Consider the following 20,563-nt stretch of genomic DNA (forward strand, 5'->3'; position numbering starts at 1 on the left):
AGTGTACTGGTTTCTATATTATATTTTCTTCAAGTAATTTGAACTTAACTAAATTCTAAGTAAAATAGTTAGTAATGTATTTTAAACTTTGCCAGCTAAACGAAAACGGTAATGTCATACGCAATATATCTACAATTTGTCGCAGATTCTAGAGTATTAAAATAAAAAATCAACAACTACTGTCATGGCGTCACTACGATTGCATTTAATTTTAAAGAAATGGTATGTTTGGTTTAAGTATATTTTAGTTTTAGTTATATCTCTAAGTAAAATATTAATTGTTATTTTCGTATTCATCTACAGATCACTATTTGTCACAAACAAACATCCTCGTGGGCGAAGTCGTTATAAGTTAATTACTATAATAGTGAGACAATGTTAGAGCAAAGACATGGTGACACACGGTCACATGTTAGCCACTAATAATAATAGCTAAAAACTGATATACTTATTGATGTAAATTCCAAACATTTGTGTAAGAAGTCATAATGTGTAACAAACATTATGTACGTTTTACAATAAACCATTAGTACAGTTGTGTAGAATAATGACCTCGTATCCAAATTTTCAGTGCTAGATATTTTTAAAATATTTTATGTCTGTCTTATTATCAATTTATTTGTGCATATTTTGTAACGTTTGACTGTTTACCATAAATATCGGATTGATCTGATGTTCTTTTCTATTTTATGAATATAATTCAATTATAATTGTAATTCTTGTAACGTAAACATTATAATGTATTTCAATAGTTAGATTAATTTTGTAAATAATATATATATTAGTATAATATTACAAACATATAATTATGTACTATACATTTGTTCTCGATGAACACACATGTTTTGGTGATTATCTAGGTTTATATGAATATTTAATTTTGTTTAATTGTATACGTCGTTGTGTCATTAATTGTTTTGTGTGTCATATAATTAAAAATAGGGCACATAAATCTTGATTGTAGCTTTAAAAACAAATGCCACTGAGTTTGAATTTGTTTATAATTCGTACATTCTCGGCGGTGAAGGAATATTTGCAGATGCATGTGTGTCCACTAACCTTCATTGGAGCCGCGTGGTGGAATTTTCTCCAAGCATTCTAAAGAGGAGGCCTATGTCGAGTAGCGGGACATTTTCTCAATGTCTTACTAACTTCATTTTACTTAGTCTTAGCTAATATTAAAATATTTATAATATTATGACACTTTTAATAAAATTACAAATCCATTTAAAACAAATGTTTCTCTACAAAAAAGATAATTTTGTAGATGTAAAGAAACGTGTCTGCAAAGCAAGAACTATACACTTCATGTTATTGTATAATATGTATTATATGTTGTTATACAATATTTAGTACGTAGTAAAAACTTGATTGATTGATGTTATATACTCGTATTCATTTACTTTCCCAAATGTATCGTTTTAATTATAATTTTGTAAATAATGAAATTTAATAAAAATAGGTAACTTAAAAGTTGTGTTGCAAATTTGGATCGCTTTGATTCTGGTCGAATACCGTCACAATCTGCCTACAATATGCATATTGTGTGGATGTAACCTAATTAACTTATCAGACCTCTCACTTCTGTTTTAAAATACCTTATATTCTTCGATCAATAACTTATAGTAATATGCTGTTTATACATTTCTGTAATAATTAAAAAAAAATCTTTTTTATTCAGGTAAATTGATCGTTATAATTTGATATACTTAAATAGTTAAAATTTATATTTTTAAACAGTTATTATATTAGTGCTTCCTACACACGATACTTTACGTTTTTAATACTTTAATTATAATTCACATAATTGTTTCCGTGTTGTATGAAACAAAAAAACAAGTAAATTGATGAAGAAGTGAATCTTACGTTTTACACAAATGTACATGTGTATGTAATGTTAAAAAAAAAACTTTTGTGATAGAAGTTCAAACGTTAAACGTTTTTATAGTAGCGCACAAACAAGTGTTTGATTTAAAAAAAAGTTCTCTTTTCTTGTAAATAATTGACATATTTTTTGCTCTTTTAAGTTATTTTTATTTTGACTAGATAACAAACAAATGAAATATTAAACTATCTTCAATAAAATAAGAATGTAAAAAAATAATGTGTAAAAATAATTGCTTTACGAGAAAGATCTTAAAGTTTCTTAATTTATCAATTATATCGCTCACGACGTAATTTACATAGGGGCAACTTTAAAAGGTACATAAAGATTTACCAACGTTTGTGTTACGGAAATGCCATTTTAAGAAAAAAACCTATACATCCGAAACGAATTATAATGTGTTTTGTAACTCTGTAATTAAAACAGTAGTTTTTTCTCTGTTAAAAATACCAAGAATTAAAAGTTGTAGTTGTCGAAGATCTAATTTGGATCCTGTCTCAATACCTTTTCGGTATAAATACCTCTACACAGTTTTTCGCTTAAATAGAGTACAATAAAATAATATCAGTAATTCATTGAATGCCTGTCTTATTACTACTACTATCTTACATAATTTTCAAGTAAACGTAATGAGTAAATTATAATAAGTAATAACTTAATAAGTATATTGTTTGAAACATGAGATTATTATAGATATTTAAAATTATCACTTAGACCACAGATAAAGTTATTCAACGAAAAAAAAAAGATAAGTATTGTTAAAATTGTTACTTTTAGTTTACCTTAGTTATCAAAAAGAGTTTATTATTCACAGAAAAAATAATTACATACATGATTGAATTTCTTCAATGATGGATCTAATATACATTTCGTAGAGATTCTTTTGCAACGTACAAAATATTTAAAACCGTAACAAATAAGTGTAATAATTTATTCGTTGTGGAAACTCCTTCCTTTGTTCTTCTCAAGGTTTTATAAATTTACTTGTGTCGAAATTGAGCGATGTATTCCATTAACCAATAATCATGCATTTAGTGTGCAATTTTATTACATTAGCTTTAATTTGCTATTCGTGTAATATATTAACTAAAATCTATATATATTTTTATTTTATTTTATTACTTAGGAAGCCAACGTTATATAATAAGAAATACATTTTCTTATTGCTTATATAAAAAGTTCAACAAAATAATATCAATTATAGGCTAACTTAACATTAAAAAAATGTATTTCATCTTTACAGATATTTTTTGTGTGAATCTTTTCTTTTTGAACATGTTATTAATTTCTAAACTTTTACAATAGTGTTATAGTATAGTTTTATCTACAAATATATGTGTACTTTTAAAATTTTCTTTATATCTATATTATGTGATGTATATATATTTTAAATTGGTTTGTATTTTATCTTATCTCAAACGTGAATGAAAAGTTACTTTTATTTATTTAGACATGTTCATATATAATACTAATGTTCGACCAGTAGGCGAAATTTGACCATAATAGTTATTGAAAATTTGAAAAAAACATATAAAATAAATTTACATGATTCACAAGTTGTTCTTTCCACAAACAAACAAACACAAGAGCAAGAGAAACACAAGACACTGAACAGATTTAATTTTTCCTATTATATTATTACTATTATCTTGGCGTTGAGCTTTGTGTAAGACCGTTCGGGTTGTTACCACACCGTAACAGCCTGTGAATGTCCCACTGCTGGGCTAAAGGCCTCCTCTCCTCTTTTTGATGAGAAGGTTTGGAACTTATTCCACCACGCTGCTCCAATGCGGGTTGGTAGAATTCACATGTGGCAGAATTTCAGTGAAATTAGACACATGCAGGTTTCCTCACGATGTTTTCCTTCACCGTAAAGCACGAGATGAATTATAATCACAAATTAAGCACATGAAAATTCAGTGGTGCTTGCCCGGGTTTGAACCCACGATCATCGGTTAAGATTCACGCGTTCTTACCACTGGGCCATCTCGGCTTTTACCACACACTCATGACATATTCTACCCCTTAGACAGTAATACTTAGAGCTGTTGTGTTCCGGTATGAAAGGTGAATGAACCAGTCTAACTATAATATCTTAGTTGGTTGATGGTACAATATTTCTTATATAGTGCCAATGTCTATGGGCGATGATCACTTAACATCAATTGGTCTATTTGCTCGTCCGGTTACCTATATGGTATAATATAAAGTATATTTTTATACAAAATATTGATACCTATATAAATATGCTTATTTAATTAAAAAATGAATACATAAAAGTTGACTCATATAATTGTTACGACTTGTACTCACATCTCTGATTTCATATCGAAAACTGGTTAAAATTTCGCAATGAACGTAATCATGAGTTCATTGGTTATTACTTATTAGCCTTTGAACAAAGATAAGTATCTGATCTCAGCAATCTATCAAGAGCAAGCTATGCATTAAGTAAGGCTTAAGCGTCAAATGATTGTTATCATTGAATCTTTAGTGAGGCCTTTTATTCGTATTTAATGTATCGTATTAATTATATCATCATAAAATAATTATGTATTGTCTTGAAATCAATATTGAATAAATTTAAGATTTGACTAAGATAAGATAAAATTTAAGGAAAAAAGAAACTAATTTAATTAATAAGTAAAATTTTTTTATATTAATTGTGAAAAAAAGTAGTAAGATCAATAGGAACAGTTTTATTAAGTATAATAATAAGATTAAAATAATTGCCTCCAATAAAATATTTCCTTAGAATATGAAATATTATTTTGTCATAAGAGATTTAACGAATATATGCGGCCCAGCCTTTGTCGGTATACGATCTGTAAATATCATCTTCCCCTTTCGATGTTTGCTGAGGGTCAATTTTCCAGTATTGATTTACTTGATTTTGATGCTTAAGGCGCAAGTATTCAATGAGAGTATCATAGTTGTTGTATAAATTAGGCATGTGGTTTCGCTTTGGTAGAATAAGGATCTGCCCTCCGTCGCTTCTGACGTAACCTCTACCGCCCGTTTTCAAATATCTGTAGTCTAATATAATGTTGGGCTCATAGTAGTCTGGACTGTAGACATCCTGTACGATCCTGTGTAAAGTTTGCAAATTATTAATTAAAATATCAAATAATCATAAACAATGTTTGAATAAAAAAATGTTTAGTGAATTTTGGTTTGTTTTTTATATTGTAGATTTCCTATACCCATTTTTTCACTGTGGAAATGTGGCAACATTTAAAATGATATATAAATGTTTTGTTGCAAAATTAATTAAAAAAAAACGTTATAATTAGATTATTATTTGAAAATGTTACTTACTTGTTTTCTTCTTCACTTAAAGTGTGATCTTTGTCCTGAAATAAAAAAAATAGTAAAAGTTGAAAAATAAAAATATTTAATATATATAGAATATATATGTGGAATATACTTCACTAACATTGTAATTTTCTAAGTTTAACTGGCCAACCCCGGATCCTAAATAATATTGATTGTTGAGAGTCGCCTGTAGAGTGGACGGTTCGCATTTCCCTTCTTCTATAATGACACCAATCACCAAGACCACGACGAGTACTACACCCTTTACAAAATTATAAGACATTAGTTATTGCTTGATAGAAAGAATACGCTTTCTATATCTAAAAAAGTACCGGTTGGAAATTTTTTATCTGAGTCTCGAAAGTAGATATTACTGTATTATTTTCAAGAAAAAAATAATAATTTAAGAATTCTATACATTAAATACTTTCTTTAAAATATTAAGGAAACAAAAATTAAAATTATGTATCTAATAAAAACAATGTTTTATTTACCCGAATCATGTTGAATGCTTGGAGTACTTTACACTACTGAATTAAATTGCATTTACATGATATAAATTTCAAACAATTATTCACCGGATTTGCGTGTCAATAGTAAGACCAGGATGAGTTATTAGTGCAATAATTAATTGGTTTAATTTAAACCAAGGTTTACTTTCACGTACAAGCTTATCGCCATATAATAGGAGAATCACCTCACCATGTAAAGATGGCTGTTCTCATTACTTGCTTTAAGCTTAATAGCTTATAATAATAATAGTAATTTTAAATTGTTACGTAGGAAAAATAAGAACTTTAAAAGCAATTTGAAAAACATTTCTCGTATTATATTTATTATTGAAAAAAAAACCATAATGCGGGTTGGTGGCACACAACACATGTGGCAGAATTTCAGTGAAATTAGACACATGCAGTTTTTCTCACGATGCTTTCCTTCACCGTCAAGCACGAGATGAAATGTAACCACAAATTAAGCACATGAAAATTCAGTGTTGCTCGCTCCGTTTGAACCCACGATCATCGGTTAAGATTCACGCGTTCTTACCACTGGGCCTTAAGTGGTAGTATATCATTTATTGTTTTTAAAAGTTATTGATTTAGGTAGGTAGTATTTATGCTTAATTCAGAGCAACCTCCTTACCTTTTTATATTATTTGCCTCTCTATTTATAAGCATTAATTTTGGAAGAAATATTTATATAAATATGTAAATATAAACTTTGTAACTTATTGTATCTGTATCTTGGTATTGTAATATTGTAACAACATACAAATTTTTTTTAGTTTTACGTTTTTTTACTTAATATGTCAACAACGCAAGCCATCAATGTAAACTTATGTCTAGGGAGCTGGCAAAGATTTTTGTGTATAATTTCTTATATCTATCTTATATTTTATATCGTTAGTGACAAAACTTATCATTAAATGATTTAGTCCAGAGGCAGCCACGGACATTGTAAAAAAAATAACTTGTTATTTGCTCATGGTCTATTCGATTCGTTATGACTCCCTGAAAACGACATAAAATAGTCAGAAATTTCATTCTCTGATTTAGAGCTGTACAGATTTATGAGACAGACTTAGAACTTGTTTTTGAAATTGCTAATATCGATTGGTATTTTTAATTATGCCATTGCTGTTTTTTACTTAAGGCTTGGTGCAACTGTAAAATTTTTCAAATGGTCTACAGGCCTGTTTTTATAAAAATGTGTATATCTCTCTAGAAGTCAGAAATGAGAATGCTAATATAATATTTCTTATTGCATAATTGCCACTGTGAATAATGTGTGCTACATTAACAAATCATGTACATATTTTGCTTATAAGCTCCTTAAGTAGTGAAATAATGTTTTACATATAAATGAAATGTGTACGCAATAAAAAGTTAAGTGTATGCTTTGAATTTTTTTAAATATTTTATTTGGCGCCTGAATTTTATTTTGTAGCATTTTCACAGTAAAACAAATATGTGTTATTTTTTAATTCGGAGAATTGAATATACATATATGTACATAATGAAAAACAGTTAAAATACAGCAAATAATTTCAGTAATTTATTTTCGATATTTCACCATTTTTAATAAATAATAACATTTTTTGAAACATTAAAAAAAACTATATTATCTTTTAATCAATTTTCTTTAGATTGACCTTAGGTTCAGGGTGATGGATGCGAATACGATGTTCGAATCTATTACTCTTGTTTTCTTTGATATTTTTATTAATAGGAGCGAAATTTTCCTTAGCATTTAAGGTTGCGAAACGTATTTCGTGATTGTTAGACTGTTCCTTCTTCTCGTCGTTATCATTTTTTAAATCTATATCAGCTTCTTTGTTCTTACTGCCTCGTGATGCGCGTGTTGCATGTTTCTGATTATTCTCACCTTTTGCAGAATATGCACCAGATTTTCTGTTTTGCTCGTTATTATCTCGATACCTAATTTTACTATTATCTTGAGTAATTCGACTTCTCCCATATTTGCTACTTTTTATTTCACTTAGTTTGCTCGTATTATCGTTTCTGCTTTTTCGACGGTAATTATGTTCTATATTTTTTTCTTGGTTTTCTTCGTAAACTGGTTTGCTATTTTCATTTTCTATATCCTCAGAACAGCATTCGCTTTTATTGTTTTCACTAACATTCATCTTATTATTTTCATTGCTTTGATTTTCTTTGTTACTATTATTTTGATAAGAAATTTCACCTCCATCGGTATCAATATTGTCATGTGATTTAGCGTTATTTTGCTCCTCCATATTACTTTTTTCTAAATCTGCTTGTTCCTTGACATTAGCTTGATTATTTATTATCTCTTTCTCTTTTTCACTATTGCTGTTTTCTTCGTTCGAGGGATTAGTCTCGTTTATTTCTTTAGCTTTTTCCTCAACCTCATTATTTTCGTCAATATTTATAGATTCATATTCTTGACTTTGTTGCTTAGCGGTATAATCAACTTGAGCATTAAATCTATAAAAAAGAATAAGGTAAATAAGAATGATTACAACTGGAAAATTATTATTTTAAGAAGTTTTAACAGGTTTAAATCGGAATTTGTGTTATTATTAAATAACAAGGAGTTTATTTTTAAGTCATATTAAAAATAAAACAATAATAATTGTATAAGTCCAAATCAAATATATGAATATACATACCCATTATTATCATCAGCTTGATAGTTGACAGTCCTTTTATGACCATTTGGTTCAATTAGCCAATACAATCCTTTTACTTCATCACCGTGTCTCTTTTCATGTTGCCCTTTTATGTCTTTGGTTTTGGGATCGTTTACTTTATATGAGAATTCATAAGAAGGATAAGACCAAGCCTGAAACATAAACAATGATAAATATAATTACGTTATTTGTGTACTCTCATATTCGTAAAATTTTTATTAATTTGCGATATATTTTATTGTTACGAAATCAATTTAATTTATTTTTTATGAATGAAATATGATAATTGAGTTGAACTAGTAGATTGTTAAAAGAAAGTATCTATTCGGACAATCTGATTTTCTATCACTCATAACCGCTTAAATCATAATATATAATTACCTACTTTGAGCAGTGCATTGTTTATATATTATTATTCACGCTATATTCCTTTTAAAATTATATTACTTTATATTTAGTTTTCCGTCAGAGAATGCACTATTTCATTTTGTACTGGTAATATAAAAATTAAATTATTTCCTGTACATGTAGTATTTAAATTGAAATGCTTCTAACGTCTGTTATAATTTATCATTTATAATTAATGATTATATTATAGATATTGTAAGTATCTATTTCAATGTTTCAATGAAATCTAACCTACCCATACTATATGGTTATGTAATTAAAAATGTTATGTCCTAACGTACCTTAAATTGCGGTTTTTTATAATGTTAGTCAAGATTAGTGAATAGACTTTGACACATGGATTTTAATTGAAGATTCTAAGTTAAAATCCTGGCACTATTCACTTCTCATTTATTTAAATGATATTTATCAAATGCATTGCTTGGTTCAGAAAAGAAAACTTGCATATCGCAAGTGAATCTCGGCCACATGTTAAATCTACTAATCCACCACCCACTTGTTAGTTTTAATTTAACGGTAAAAATCTATGTTATATGAGTATATTTTAAGCATCACTGTACCGTCATCTTCTGCATATTAAGCCTCTGTCGTATAAGATGGACCAACATTTATTACAAAGGTATAATTGGATAATAATATATCAAAACACTTACATATTCCTCACGATACTCTGATTTCTTTGATCCGTCTTGAAAGGGTTTGTTAGTTTGCTCAGATTTTAATTGGTGTATTACCACTCTTTGTTCTGATATAGCACCCCTTTCACTTTGGACATAGCCTGATAGGCAAATCACCAAAACAATCTATATAGAAAATTTAGGGAATTTAGGAAATATTATTAAATTAATACACACATCCATATGAATTTCGATATAACTTGTTTACAGTATAATTATTATTACCAGTAACAAAAACAAATATTTACTAATAATTAACAAATAATTATAAATATTTTAGCTGCCTGTATAATTGATTTGGACAAAATATAATATTTAGGTCACCGTAACTAATATTACCTTCCAAACCATCGTTCTTGATTCCTCTAACAATAAACGATGCTAACTTAAATGATAGCAGGCTATCAGGTCTATATATACAGAAAGGCCGGTTTTTTACTTTTACACTTTCCTAAGGCAATTATACTGTTCGACGATTTAAGTATTAATGGGCGTGTTTGTATTCAAGTTACGGATTGATAAAAAGTGAATTATTTCATTCACTTTGCAATCGCCCGCAACTACGGCTGCGTCAAGTTTCAGATATATGGTGATGTATTCATTTCTATAAAATGTCCAATTTACACAAAATAATAAAAGTGCTGTTACTTAATTTATTAAAAAAGTAATTTTCGATTTCAGTATATTATTATTTAGTACAATTATGATTATATAATATGTATGATTATCGAGGTAAAAAAAAAACGTAACTGTATAATATATGTACTCGTAAAGTTAAAATAATCTTTATGGCAAAATAAATTACTATGTTTACAATATTTATATAATTTGAAATTAATGTATATTATAATAAACAAAACACCCAAATTTTAATAAAATTGAGTATGTAAGTTAAACTAAACGCCTATGATTCTATAACATAGCAAAAAATAAACAACCGTAATACTAGTACATCGTTATGACATAACTCTTATTGAGTTAACTTTAGTCTTATTAGGAGGAGTAGGAAATACATATTACATGAACTTACCACGCTGAAGTAAATAGTAATACTTTATTTATATATTACTGAAAGTTTAAACTGAGATCAATAGTATTTATAACTTTAATAATATCACAGCTTATTTATTTATTGTAAATATGTAATCATGTAATTGACTTTTTAAGGGTTATAGCCCAATTGTTACAGATTAAGCAATATTAAACAGAATTATTTGTACATTGTTCATAATCAATCATGCGTTTATTTTTGCTATTAGGAATATTAATAGGAATTATAGTTTTAAATCAAAGTTTGAATTATTAGAATGCTTTAATTTCAATTTATAATAACTAACTTAAAACAATTAAGATGCGAAAAAGCTACAGGTATTATGAACTAATGTTGAATTCTGGCGGTTTATTATTTGAAGTGTTTTAAATTCTCAATAACTAAGTTCAGTTCAGTTAGCGTATGATTACATTAATGTAAATTTATAATATTTGTAAGGAAATACGATTTAATAGTAAACAACATAATAAATAGTTATCATTTTAATTAATTTACAATAGTAAGTAAGAATATAAGTAAGCGACAATTTTTCAGACTATTTTTGTCGGTGCAGACACATTTGTAAGCAGCAGTCATTAGATTCGCCGCTTACTTTTTTTAGACATTGAAATATATTTAGGATGGTGAATAATTACATGGTATTCACTTTTCTTTCGAATTTCTTTACTATTTTCACTATTTACGGTGGTTTCTTCATTTCCATTTTCATTTTCGCCATTTTGTTCGTTACCATTATTTTCGCCTTCTTGATTTTCCCCTTCGTTACCTCCTTCATTATTTTCATTACTTTCTTCGCCATTGTTGTTCTCATTTACTTGCTGATTTTCTTGGTCTGTATTTTCTCCATTCTCTTCTTCGTTACTACCACTATCACCTTCTTCTTGATTTTCATTATTGCTTTCGCGACTATTGTTTTCTTGTTCATTTTCGTTATTTTCACCTCCTCGTCTTGTGTCTTCATTACGGCGTCTTTGACCCCATAAATTAGCTACAACTCGTCTCCACATCCCTTGTTGTTTTTCACGTTCGTCTTCTTCTCCATTACCGTCATTTTGTCTGTGCCCACCTTTTCCTTGGTTTAAATTATTTTTGCTGTGGTATTTTTTTTCGCCTCTGTATCTTTGTTCACCTTTGCGACTTTGTGAATTTTCACCACTTTCGTTGTTATTACGTCTGCCTTCATTACGACGTCCATAATGATTTTTACCACGGCTTTGACCGCCTCTTTCGGCACCTTTATTTCTGGACCCTTCATTGTTGTTGCGACTAATTTCTTCTAATTCTGCCATATTAATTCCTTCTTCTTGCTCTTGATTGCCTGCTTCAGTTTCAGAGTTTTCTTGAGCGTTGTTTTCATTTACACCATTTTCGGCCTCAGCTTCATTACCTGAATTCTCATTATTATCATTTGATTCATTTTCGCCATTTTCTCCATTTTCACTCCCGTTTTCCTGGTTTGCATTTTCTTCTTGATTACCTGCATTTTCTTCAGCATTGTTGCTTTCTTCATTATTATTTTCATTTGAAGATAAATGCTTAGTGTAGTCAACATGTGTTTCGATTCTGAAATTAGATTGTACGGTTTTTGTATAATTTTGTATTTCGTTTCTAATATCACGAAATCATAAGTAATCAACGTTAAAACTTCCAAAATAGTTAAAACTGTAGCTTACCCGCTGTTTTTGTCAGCATGATACTTTACAGTTCTCTTAAAACCATCTGGCTGAACAAGCCAATAATATCCTTTCACTTCATCGCCATTTCGTTTTTCATGATGTCCCTTAAAATCATGCGTGTGCGAGTCCATAACTTCGTAAGAGAATTCATACGATGGATACGTCCATGCCTTAAAGAAAAATAAAAAAATAAATATAACGTCCCTGTAATTTGTATATTAATATTTATTTCAATGAATCAAAATGAATGAAATCAATTAGTAAAAGTATATTTTTAAGATTAATTTACTTTTTTTTAATTGAAAATAATAAGATTCTGATTTGAGGTACTTTCTGATATACTCCTGTATAACGGCTAAATTTCGGATACTTACATATCCTTCATGATGCTCCGATTTTTTTCCCACGTTTTCAATCTTAACCCTCTGCTCCGAAACCGGCGGGTGGGCTTCGATTAACGCTAAAAGCGCTATTCCAAAAAGTGACACAATCTACAAAATTAATTTTACATTAGCACCTAATTATAGAAATATTTATTGTTTAAGATCTTATTACATTTTCGAATGTTAAATAACAAATTTTATGATTACCTTCCAAGCCATCGCCTATATTTTTAGTTCAATAGGTGATGCTAACTTAGCTGATAACACGCTATCTCGTGTATTTATACACAAATATTGCTATTCCTTTTAATTTTCGGTTTCCTATAAGAAATCAATACAACAGCAATTACGCAGTTTCACGATTAAACTATTATTGGGCGTGTTCGCATAATAATAATTATTGTATATAGAAAAAATTTTGAATAATTTGATTAACCTTAACACAAATGTTATGCTATTTTTATTTAAATAAAAAAGTTGTTTAAATGGTTATCCTTATCTTTCCCTCGGTTAAGCTACTTACCGCAAATTATAACCACCTATAGTAATCAATGTCTTCCTATTAATTATATAATTTTATGTAATTATGTAAGTTATACCTTGCAATTAATTTGCATTACCTTGTGTTGCAAAACTGTTAATGATATGCAGATAAGTAATAAATCATACATAATTATTAATGTATTTTTTTCAGTATTGATAAGTATTGTATTCTTAAAATATGAACATTTTAGAAATCTGTCGAACTTTTCATTGTATTTTTCTTAGAAGATTATAATCACGTTAATAATTTTATATATGGATATTTCTTTACTGCAACCAAATTTAATTACGCTGTCAAAGTTTCAACTAAATGTAATGTTTGTTTTGATGGATGTATCACAAAATATTTGATACTCTAGCATATTACCCGGGATGTATAAATTCATCTTTTGACTCACATATTTAAATATATTTCAATAAACTAAACTTAGAAAACATAGTATATTGTCAATTCAAGACGATAAGCTTATGTCATTAATTGTATACATGCTATATAATTCAAGTTACATAAATGATAGTATTATTAATATCAACAGTTGCTATATACACGTATAAAATATTTTTATGATATACCATGTTTCTGTAATAAGTATTCGTCACGTTTAAAATGTTCTTCTTATTCGTTTATGTTACAACATCTAACCGAATTGTTAAGTTCAAAATATATTGATGGTATGGATGACAAATTATACGAATAAATTTTTTGGAGTTAATTATCATACAAAGCTAAAGAGTTTTAATTTTTTTCCGGATTTAAGAATAAACTATATCCGATATGGATTGTTATATCCGATAGCGGATATATCGGATAATGTATATTGACTTAGGGATGTATATCGACTTTACAAATGGAAATAATAATTGTGTATTGTAAGTAAATTTATTTGTATTATACTGTTTTAGCTTTATCAAAATAAATAACATACTAAATGATAGCTTTTCTGTAAATAAAAATATCGTGGACGCAAACTATGCGACTTGTATAGCTACTGTCAGATATTTGAATAATGATATTAATAATAAAGTCATTCAGACCGTTTTCGGCCACGGCGGCAAATCTTAAGAGAGATTAGCCAACTACGCAGGAGATATTTTAGACACAAGTGTGTGCGCGAACACAGGTGCACTCTGTATTCCCTAACTCTCGTAATCCGTTGGGACGGCAATCCGACACGCACACACAACATACACACTTCCAACTTCCAGACTTCGGGCTGCTACTGAGAATTTTCTGACAGAAAAACCCAATATTTTTTTATTGACTCGACCTGGGAATTGAACGCAGGACCTCCGGGTCTGCGGCCTTACATCAAGCCACTAGACCAACTAAGCAGTCAACTTTTAGAGATTTGAATACGAAACCTGATAAAATTTAATAGGTTTCCAAATCGGTTGAGTAAAAATATACTAATATTTAGTTGTAAGATTTAATGCATATACGCACAGTTCATTAAAACTTATAAAAATTGATACTCAATGGATAAGGTATAAAAAAATGAAAAAATTGAAATATGTAATATGTGTTTTACAATTCGAACGAAATCCCTATGACCTAAATATGCGGGATCTCAATATTGCAATTTTCATTATGATTAATGCATTTAATACGATTAGCAAATATGAATATACATGTCTTATTAATTGCAATTGTAATGTAACAATTAGTTAGTAATTTATGTTAAGTAGCTCCATAATATTTACGAAAAATAAATGTACCTAATCATTAAATTTTAAGTAAATTTTGTGAACTCAACACCTATAAGACTTTAATTTAATAACTGTGTAAAAAATAAGATATATATTTCTAACTAAACTGTGTATGTTGGGTCAATTTCAGATATTTTTTCCGTATTCATTAAATTAAATGATTTTTAAAATAAAGAAATTTTTTGCGATAGGTTTATTGTGAATGAATTTATACGAATTTATGTTTTATTGTATACGTTTGTTTAGCTCCATAAAATCGGCGGTTATTGATTTAAGTATTTTAAACTAATAATTAGTATTGTTTTATGTTCATTTTTACTAAGATAAATTGTAATTATGTACGTTCAAGTAGGCAATCCATGTTGCGATACATTTCCAAATAGCATCGCAAACTCTCGTCAGTTGTCGAAAATATTCTAAAATTTTGGTGTTATAATGGATAACGTCTCTATTCTCCATATGGATTAACCTCATCAATAGGTAAATAATTAACTCAAAACTACTACGCCTTTACATTAATTGAAGCAAAATTGACATTACACATTTTCACATATTTCATCGTATATACTTGGCATCAGGCATTTAATACGTTTTCAAATGTACTAACAAAATAGGAATTAAATAAAATTACTTAAATAACAATAAAATAAAAAAATCAAAGAAAGCGCTTTCTTTATTAATATTTAATAAGGTACATTTTACAAATCGTGATCAATCTTCAGTCTTTTAATGTGCAATTTGTTTTATAAGTAAATTAAATATGGTGTTGGAGGTGGATGTGGTGGTGAGGCGACGTATGATGCACAACGGCGTTGAAACTGAAACAAGAAATATATTTTAAATTTAAATATAAATGGCGAGTTTTTATTTAAGAGCATTTAGAGCGGAATATTCTTACGCTAAATGTTCTTAGGGTCGTCTTTATTGGAATTAAGTGCTGTATGACAACAACTGATACCTGACAGTATCGAAGTCACATATTTTTGCATTGTTTTCGTTTTGACTAAAAATAGTGATAAAATATGTATCGATTTTAAGTTGTAGATTGAGATTTGATACTGTCTTTTCGAAATCAAAATTTAGGAAAATTCTTACTTCACCTCCAAATTATGAAGCAAACTCCAGATTTAAAGTAATTTTCATTATGCAATTACGCGTCCGTAATTTTTTTATATTAATTTTGTGTTAAAATCGTTATTTGTTGGGTACAAAAATATGCGTGCCGAAAGAAAAGTACAAACATATGTACGTACATAATAAAAAATAACAAGTTGCAATTAAAATGTTATTAATACAATGGACAATATTCAAAGAATATATTAATTTTCTCTACAATGAAAACTTAATGCTTTCCGACTTCGTTCCGACATGTTACGCTTAATTTGCTTGTCATGTTTCTAATACATTTGAACTTCATTGTATGAATATACAAACATTAATATATATGTATATTTTTATAAGTGTTAATTTTAAGTGCAACGTATGTAAGTATAACTAAAATTTTATGAGATATGAACTGAAATATGGATTGCCGAAAAGGAACAAACACATAATATAATAATTAAGATATATACATATAGATATATATATATATATATATATATATATATATATATAAATAAATACATATATATATATATATATATATAAAATAAGTAAAGATATATGTATATATCTTTACTTTATAAACAGATGTACTATAATATTACTTTTAATTTTGGTTAAAATTTCATAGGAGTCAAATTTTGATAAAAGTAGTTATTTTATTTATAAATATATATATTTTTTTATATTTAGATTTTTTTAAAACAAATAGTTTAAACAAACCCGTCATAAGTATAAGGCTTGGTATACTTAATACAAACTGGAATGAAATAGTAACAAAATAATAAAAATACTTTTTTTGTGGTATATTTCACTTACCCAGTGTGATCATCAGCTTTGTACTCCACTTTCCTTAAACTACCATCTGGTTCAACTAGCTGATAGCCACCGTGGACAACGTCCCCGTGACGATGTTCGTGTTGGGACTTCACATCTCCCGTGTGGTGGTCGTGGACGGAATATGCGAATTTGTACTCGGGAAATGACTAAAAAAATCAATACAATTTATATTGACTAATCAAAAATAATAAGGTATTATTAGAATAATTTTAACATCTAAAATAGCATATTTTTTAGATGTTGTCAGTTACAAAATTATTTTTAATTTTAGTAATAAAAATAACATCATCATAAATTGTTTCTTTCATTGTCATTAACTTTTATTTATATATTACAATATTTTTTGCTTATTCGAAACAGTTTTTATTTCACCATTAACAGCCTGTGAATGTCCCACTGCTGGGCTAAGGCCTCCTCTCCCTTTGTGAGGAGAAGGTTTTTGGAGCCTATTCCACCACGCTGCTCCAATGCGGGTTGGTCGAATACACATGTGGCAGAATTTCAGTGAAATTAGACACATTCAGGTCTCCTCACGATGTTTTCCTTCATCGTGAAGCACGAGATGAATTATAATCACTAATTAAGCACATGAAAATTCAGTGCTTCTTGCCCGGGCTTGAATCCACGATAATCGGTTAAGATTAACGCGTTCTTACCACTGGGCCATCTCGGTTTTTTTTATAGTTATTATTGTAATCGCATAATAAATGAAAATTGAATTTGTACATTAAGAATACTTATTTACTTAAATAATTCGTGTAGCATGCTGTTATTTATAAATACACGCATGTTTTTTTATGTTTGATAGCGTTCGTGGTTACTAAGTATATAAACTAGCTTCTTACTTTATTTATTTTATTTTTAGTAAGACATTCGAAAATACAAAGAGAAAACTTTAAAGATACTATCAGTTTATATGTTTGAACAAACAAATAATAATAATAGCAGACGATAACATATAAATATAAGAAGATAGAAATTATATTGTTTACATTTCCTCCAGTAATAATGGTTGTTATGATTCAGGAAATATTTTGCAGGTAATTCTCCTATATGTTATACAAAATGTTTGTAATGCGATGAAAAGATTTCGTTTTAAATCGTTACGGTTTGTTTAATTTGTTAACAGGACAGGCCTCATTTGTTGTTCATTCGAGCATTTGCTCGGAACGTGGTTAATCCTGTGTTCACACGAGTCAATTTTATTCGATCTACTCATAAATCGGACGCTATTTAAAATGTCGGAACAAACTTTGAATTAAAAAACGTTATGACTAATAATTTAATTGTTTATTAATTTTCATATGTTGTTGATTCAAGCTGTTTGTTAAAATCGATTCGAATGGTGTGAACCTATCATTAGTTAATCAATCATTTTAATAATTTCCGGAGCTGTTAATTTATCAATTACTTTCAAGTAGATATTGAAAATGAAAATTCATTATATACAGTTAATATGGGCATAAAAATATATTACTTGCATAAGAATATGAAACGTATTATATGTTCTGTTCAAATAATACCATAAACTAAAACACCTCAAGTTTTATTTAAATCAATTTGGTTATTTTAAATTTTAAAAGGCAGTAACAATATTTTTTTCATAACTGTTTATTGATGGATTTCTTTAATTATTTTGATTTCTGAAAAGTAAAGTTAATATATTACAATGATATAAGACAAATATATATATATATATATATATATATATATATATATATATATATATATATATATATATTGTTGTCTTGCATAATGTATAAGAAATTTTAATGTCATTAAAACATATAATATAATATTATATGCATAATTGGTTGATTTAATTGGGGATTATGAATTAGTTCACACGCAATACGTAATATGTATCTTTAAAGTGTCACCTGAGACAATTGTCACGTTTATATAACAGTTTTCACATATAACGTATTGTTAACAATTCCAACAAGAGACTTGAGTAAAAAGTGTATATGATGTCATCATTTCATACAATAGTTATAATTTTATTACATAATTATTTTGACGGTAGTACGAGTTACAACTTTTGAAAAAGTTTTGTTGTAAAAAAATGTTATAACTATCAATAGCTTGTAATGGTATATCAGCCTATAATCGTAATTATAATTTTTTAATTTTGTAAATATGCCGATGGTGTTTCTCGTATCAATGGATAAATAAATACTGACTGGTTTGTATTCGATAACTGCTCAAAGATATATCTTTCGCGATTAATAATATTATGAATACGTCTGTCTAATCATTCATCCCAAAATTCAAAAATTTGCTGCCCTAGGCTAGTACTTAATTACATATATATAAATCCGCTACTTCTTGTCGTTTTTATATTTGAATACACGAATATGCTAATTGAATACTTTGTTATTTATAGCAATTTCATTTTAATTATACGGGATGTAAAGAGTATTAGTAAATTATTTATAGTGAGTTTAGTAAATAATATTATTAATACAAACACACGCAAAACACTTACGTAGTGATCATGGTGGGGTACGTGATGAACTGGCACGTGATGTAAGATGGGGACATGGTGATGGATGGGTACCGGGTGGTGTATTTGTACTGGATGGTGCGGTCCATTATGCTTTACCAGTTCCTGGTGAGAGACTGCGAAGTGATGATGATGATGTGGAAATACAGCGATACTGGCCGATATAAGGCTACATAAAACTAAAAGCTGAAACAACAACGTGAGTATTAATAAATATTCAATGGTTTTTCTTAATGAGCTCTCTGGCGCAAATGTACAAGGAGACCCGACCCCAGCTGAACTGGGAAGAGGCTTTGAACAAAGAAGAAGAAGAAGAAGGTTTTTCTCAATGGCATATCACTGAACTGAGAATACAATTTCGATGTATGTATGTATGTATTTATTAGAAACTTCAATTTTAACACACATATCTGAATTTTATTAATTTTTTCACCAAACATATTAGTATCACTTACTCTATACATTTTAAACTACAAAATGTAATTATAATACGAGAGAATAACTTCTAAGTAGAGATCTAAACTAAAGTGCATGTATGAGGTCTCCTTCATTAGCTTTTATAGAAGTTATAATAGTGGGAATTATTAGAGCAAAAATCAATTTCTCAGGGTTTGCTAATAGATTTATCGTAATATCTATGTACAGTGTATTGCACATGTGACAGGAAGGCAATTATCACATTTTTTTCGTTTTTAACCTGAAATAATCTGATGCTAAATATATTTGGTAAATAAAGTTTGTTTCATCGATCTGGTGGTTTCGACCTTGTCCTGAAACATGAGGCGCGGGTAAAACATTGATGAATTGTTTTGCACTAGTTGATAATGCTTATTAGATTTATAAGTTTCTAAAAGATTAGATAAATCCGTTTTACTATTAAATTAACTGTAAATGTTTATAATATTATTATCTGTTTCGGATTCACTTACGTTGTTTATTAACGGTTCGGTTTCAGGACTAAAGTACTTAATGGTACCTTGGTATATAAATAGAAAACTATTGACGCTTTATAGACTTTAAATTGAATGAATAATTTACAGATATAAAAAAACAAATGTGCCTATTTTTATTAAATATTATCTTAATTTCAAGTAAGTAGATTAAATTACCATTTTAGAAACTTAATAAGGTTGGCACGTTTTAAAAGCCCTATATGTATGTACATTGTTTCAAATGATGATACCTTAGTATGGTTCATTTATGGTTTATTTAGCAAACAGAATCGGTGGATACGATTTTTGATATTTCATTTGACACAGTACTCGTATACTTAAGACTAAGACAATTTTCATG

General features: G+C 28.2%; 2 protein-coding genes across 2 annotated transcripts; both read right to left on the reverse strand.

The window, feature by feature from the left end:
• Positions 1 to 4,629: 4,629 nt before the first annotated feature.
• On the reverse strand, positions 4,630 to 12,789 carry LOC126768388 (uncharacterized protein DDB_G0290685-like). The gene is made up of 10 exons (XM_050486413.1): positions 12,778 to 12,789; positions 12,562 to 12,678; positions 12,185 to 12,357; positions 11,147 to 12,074; positions 9,437 to 9,586; positions 8,355 to 8,527; positions 7,353 to 8,169; positions 5,322 to 5,462; positions 5,204 to 5,238; positions 4,630 to 4,974 (listed from the first exon to the last, which is right to left on the reverse strand). Exons 1-10 carry the CDS (start codon positions 12,787 to 12,789, stop codon positions 4,671 to 4,673), a joined length of 2,850 nt encoding a protein of 949 aa, XP_050342370.1. The 3' UTR covers positions 4,630 to 4,670.
• A 2,739-nt stretch (positions 12,790 to 15,528) lies between these two features.
• LOC126768389 (cuticle protein 8-like) lies at positions 15,529 to 19,734 on the reverse strand. The gene is made up of 4 exons (XM_050486414.1): positions 19,726 to 19,734; positions 19,253 to 19,456; positions 16,744 to 16,910; positions 15,529 to 15,638 (listed from the first exon to the last, which is right to left on the reverse strand). The coding sequence occupies exons 1-4, from the start codon at positions 19,732 to 19,734 to the stop codon at positions 15,575 to 15,577; spliced, it is 444 nt and encodes a 147-aa protein (XP_050342371.1). The 3' UTR covers positions 15,529 to 15,574.
• Between the last annotated feature and the right edge of the window lie 829 nt (positions 19,735 to 20,563).

Source organism: Nymphalis io, chromosome 5 (genome assembly GCF_905147045.1).
Source record: "Nymphalis io chromosome 5, ilAglIoxx1.1, whole genome shotgun sequence".
NCBI lineage: Eukaryota > Metazoa > Arthropoda > Insecta > Lepidoptera > Nymphalidae > Nymphalis > Nymphalis io.

What these genes read in the sequence shown, in the direction of transcription:
- LOC126768388 (XM_050486413.1), bottom strand. An exon ending in CAAGCTGATGATAATAATGG is followed by an intron (nt 8,170 to 8,354) that starts GTATGTATATTC and finishes TCTTTTTTATAG; the next exon opens with ATTTAATGCTCAAGTTGATT. An exon ending in TCCATCACCCTGAACCTAAG is followed by an intron (nt 5,463 to 7,352) that starts GTCAATCTAAAG and finishes AATTTTGTAAAG; the next exon opens with GGTGTAGTACTCGTCGTGGT.
- LOC126768389 (XM_050486414.1), bottom strand. An exon ending in TACCCCACCATGATCACTAC is followed by an intron (nt 16,911 to 19,252) that starts GTAAGTGTTTTG and finishes TGATTTTTTTAG; the next exon opens with TCATTTCCCGAGTACAAATT. An exon ending in AAAGCTGATGATCACACTGG is followed by an intron (nt 15,639 to 16,743) that starts GTAAGTGAAATA and finishes TTCTTGTTTCAG; the next exon opens with TTTCAACGCCGTTGTGCATC.